The following is a 3,164-nucleotide window of genomic DNA, read 5'->3' on the forward strand; positions in this document are numbered from 1 at the left end:
TAAAGTCTGTCTAAGTCTAAGTCATTGCAACTCCCAAATTGACAGAGAGGTAGAGAGGCAGATTATAATTGAATTACAAAAATAACAGAATGTAGAGAACCTTTTCATTTTTGTTTTATTGCTTTTCTTCCCTTTTGATCAACAAAAGGTACTAGTGACACAACAGACATTAATGAACGAGTTAGTTACATAAGACTAAAGGTATATATGTAGAGAATACTGATGTAGTTCCATGGAGCAACCATTAGATGCCACCAAAGAGCTTAGTTCACTGTACATGTAGTGGTTTGTATTTGGTCTCGACAAAACTGTAAGCTACAGTAAGATATATGTAAAAACAGGTTAACAAATCACATTTTTAATCTTTTGAATTAGTTTCTGACAAAACTGTTCCAGTTAAAACTGCTGCTGTGGTTAGGATTAGTTAGAATTAGCTAGGATTTGATATTCTAAAACAAAACACAAAAGTACTAAGGAGCAGCAGCTGCACGGTCACCTTTAAGGTATTAAAATATTAAAATGTGAAATAAAAACATAATGACCACTGAAAACACAGAGCATAGGTAAGTAAAACAATGTTTTCCTATAAACAGAGAGGATATAGAAAACTGAAGAGAGGCCAGCTCCCTGTGTTTGAAAGACCCCCCCCCCCACACACACACACACAGTACATTAAATAGCCGCTGATGATTGAGACGTCTGGAGGGTTTTGTTTCTTTGTCTGCAGCATTTGCAGCAGAGGATGGTCACGGTGACGATGATGATGAAGACTGTGATCAAGATGAAGATTACACCAACCCACGCTCCAAGACTCCACTCTGGAGGGACAGTGAGAGACACTGTTAGGCAGATGAATTCCTCTCTTTAAACACACACAGTTTAGTTTTTGGCTCTGTAGAGCAATGCTTACATCTGCAGGAGCCCGTATTGTGCAAGCATGAAAGATTAAGACTGCCAAGATAAAAATTGAATATAGAGATCCTTGTTATGTATGCATTTTCTGTATCAGAATTCAATGACAAACATTTGTTAAAAGAATAATTATTTAGCTTTTGGTCTGAGTTAATTATTTTTCAGTGTGACATGGATTTTACATGCCACATTAAAATCAATCAAAACAGAAAACGGTTTTCTGGGTTATGATTTGATTTTTATGGCATCCTATGCAGGATGTTTCCATTGCTGTTGCTTTAAACATGCCAAGCTGGCAGCTCCTTACTACATATATATATACAAGATAGACAGTGAATGGGAGTGCAGAAGGTGCATTAGGTGCCATGTCTGAAATAGATGTCCCTAGTTGGTTTATCAAAGACACCGGCAAGTAGATAAAAAAAGCACAGCAAGAAACGTCAAATAGATTGGACCACCATTTTAATTCAACGTTACAGTTGCAGCTGAAAATGACAACAGACATAAATAAATTTGCCAATTTTACATAACTTCGTCATTCAAATCAACTGCTGTCTACTGAGAAGTGACTGTTGTTGTTAGTGCAACAGTGCAACAGTATTACGGTCCACTAATTTGAGACTGCTTCTTGACCAGTTAAAAAGTTGTTGTACTTGTAAGTAAGTAAAAGTACCAATATGACAAGGTAAAAATACTCCAATACATGTAAAAGTACCTTGATTGTCTGCATGAGCCAAAAACAGACTTCAATCTCTGTTTTGTTTTTGTTTAGCGTAGTAGGAAATGCTTGTTTGTCAGGCACACAGTGTGTTTGGGTAAGACGCAGTGAATGTGAACAAAACCACGTTTGTTTACAAGAAAGCTCTTAGAGGCTTAGGGAACGCTTAGAGACTTTGTGGTCATTTTTGTAAGCACACCAGACAAAAGAACTTCTTATCCATAAAAGCCACAAGCAGGACTCATTACATCGGAATTTCAAATTTTGCCAAAATGTGCATTTTTAATTTGCAGAAACAACTGCTGTTGTCCATTCAACCCTATAGCCCTGTGAGTCCTTGCAGCCATGCTAATGTTATTCTCCACAACTTTCCTGTGTTGTGTAGTGTAGTGTAGTGTGTACAGAGTGTGCGCACCTTGCAGGGGGTCATTGCTTCCAGGTGTACACCGCTGTCTGCTCCAGGCTCCGTGCTGCGTAGTTTTGGGTCTGGAGGGGATGTAAGCTGCCACCATGAAGCAGTAACTCTGTCCTGGATCCAGTTGGGACACCTCCACCTCGCTGGAGTCAGATGTGACCTCTCTCTATCAGACAAGAATAGGAAATGTTACAGTCACTTAAAAGGCTGTCTAATTTACCAGCTTCACATTCATGACCTCTGTAGTTCATCATTATGTTTTTTACAAATCAAAACATAGACTACTTTAAGTATCTTCAGTAAAATAGAATCAGCCTCTGAAGCTCCTCGATTTCAATATGAACTCTTATCCACATTCATTTTCTTTATTTTATTTCTGGGAAGACAATATTTAGAACATTATTTGAGCAAGCAAAAAATTGGGGATTAATTGATTCATTATTAAATATATTGTTTATACATTTTTTTTTAGAGGATATATTGTGTACTGTAAAATCTATTCTGAAAAGAAGTTGTGTTGGAGACGGTGAATTCTGATGAACTACTTACATTTACAGCACATCTTGACCCATAGCTCATATTGTGTCATACATGTATTTTTATGTAAAGCACTGTATCAAAGATAGGTGTAGTGTTTAACCAGAAGTGAATCACTATTACTGGTAAAACTGTGTTTGTGTCACTGTTGACAGCTGAATACTGTACCTTTCCTGTACTTCCAGACTTGTAGTAGATGATTTTATAATGGAGGTCACTTTTGAGAATCTCTCTGATGCTAAGCTGCTTCCCACGCTCATGGATGCTGGTCAGAGGATCTGTGATGCTGACAATTACTGTGCTCTTATTTACCTTCTCCACAGTGAAGTTCACAGCACTGATGTTACCTGAGGAGACGACAAATCAGCTGTAATGATGAGACCTTTTTCAGGCTTATTAATACAGGTTGAAAATGTCTTATTCATAAAGATGAAGAATGTGAGTCAGTTATACTGGCACTATCAACTTTTTATAATTTGTGTTCATAATTAATCACAGTATTCTGTAAGATAGATTAAAGGGGAACTTGGCAACTCTAGCCATTTCTTCGCTGGTTTTCATTTTTGTCATCGCATGTTTTCT

The 3,164-nt window shown here is 37.4% G+C and overlaps 1 protein-coding gene across 1 annotated transcript in view; it reads right to left on the reverse strand.

Moving 5' to 3' along the window:
- Positions 1–92: 92 nt before the first annotated feature.
- The window catches only part of LOC118334874 (tissue factor-like), a gene marked incomplete in the record, with an annotated part of 16,115 nt that continues 13,043 nt past the window's right edge, over positions 93–3,164 (reverse strand). Inside the window, 3 exon segments of the mRNA XM_035670951.1 lie at positions 93–818; positions 2,046–2,211; positions 2,751–2,929. Of these exon segments, the coding sequence (XP_035526844.1) occupies positions 673–818; positions 2,046–2,211; positions 2,751–2,929 (491 nt within the window).

Source organism: Morone saxatilis, unplaced genomic scaffold (assembly GCF_004916995.1).
Source record: "Morone saxatilis isolate NCDOM2014 unplaced genomic scaffold, NCSU_SB_2.0 Contig23, whole genome shotgun sequence".
In the NCBI taxonomy this organism is placed as follows: Eukaryota; Metazoa; Chordata; class Actinopteri; family Moronidae; genus Morone; species Morone saxatilis.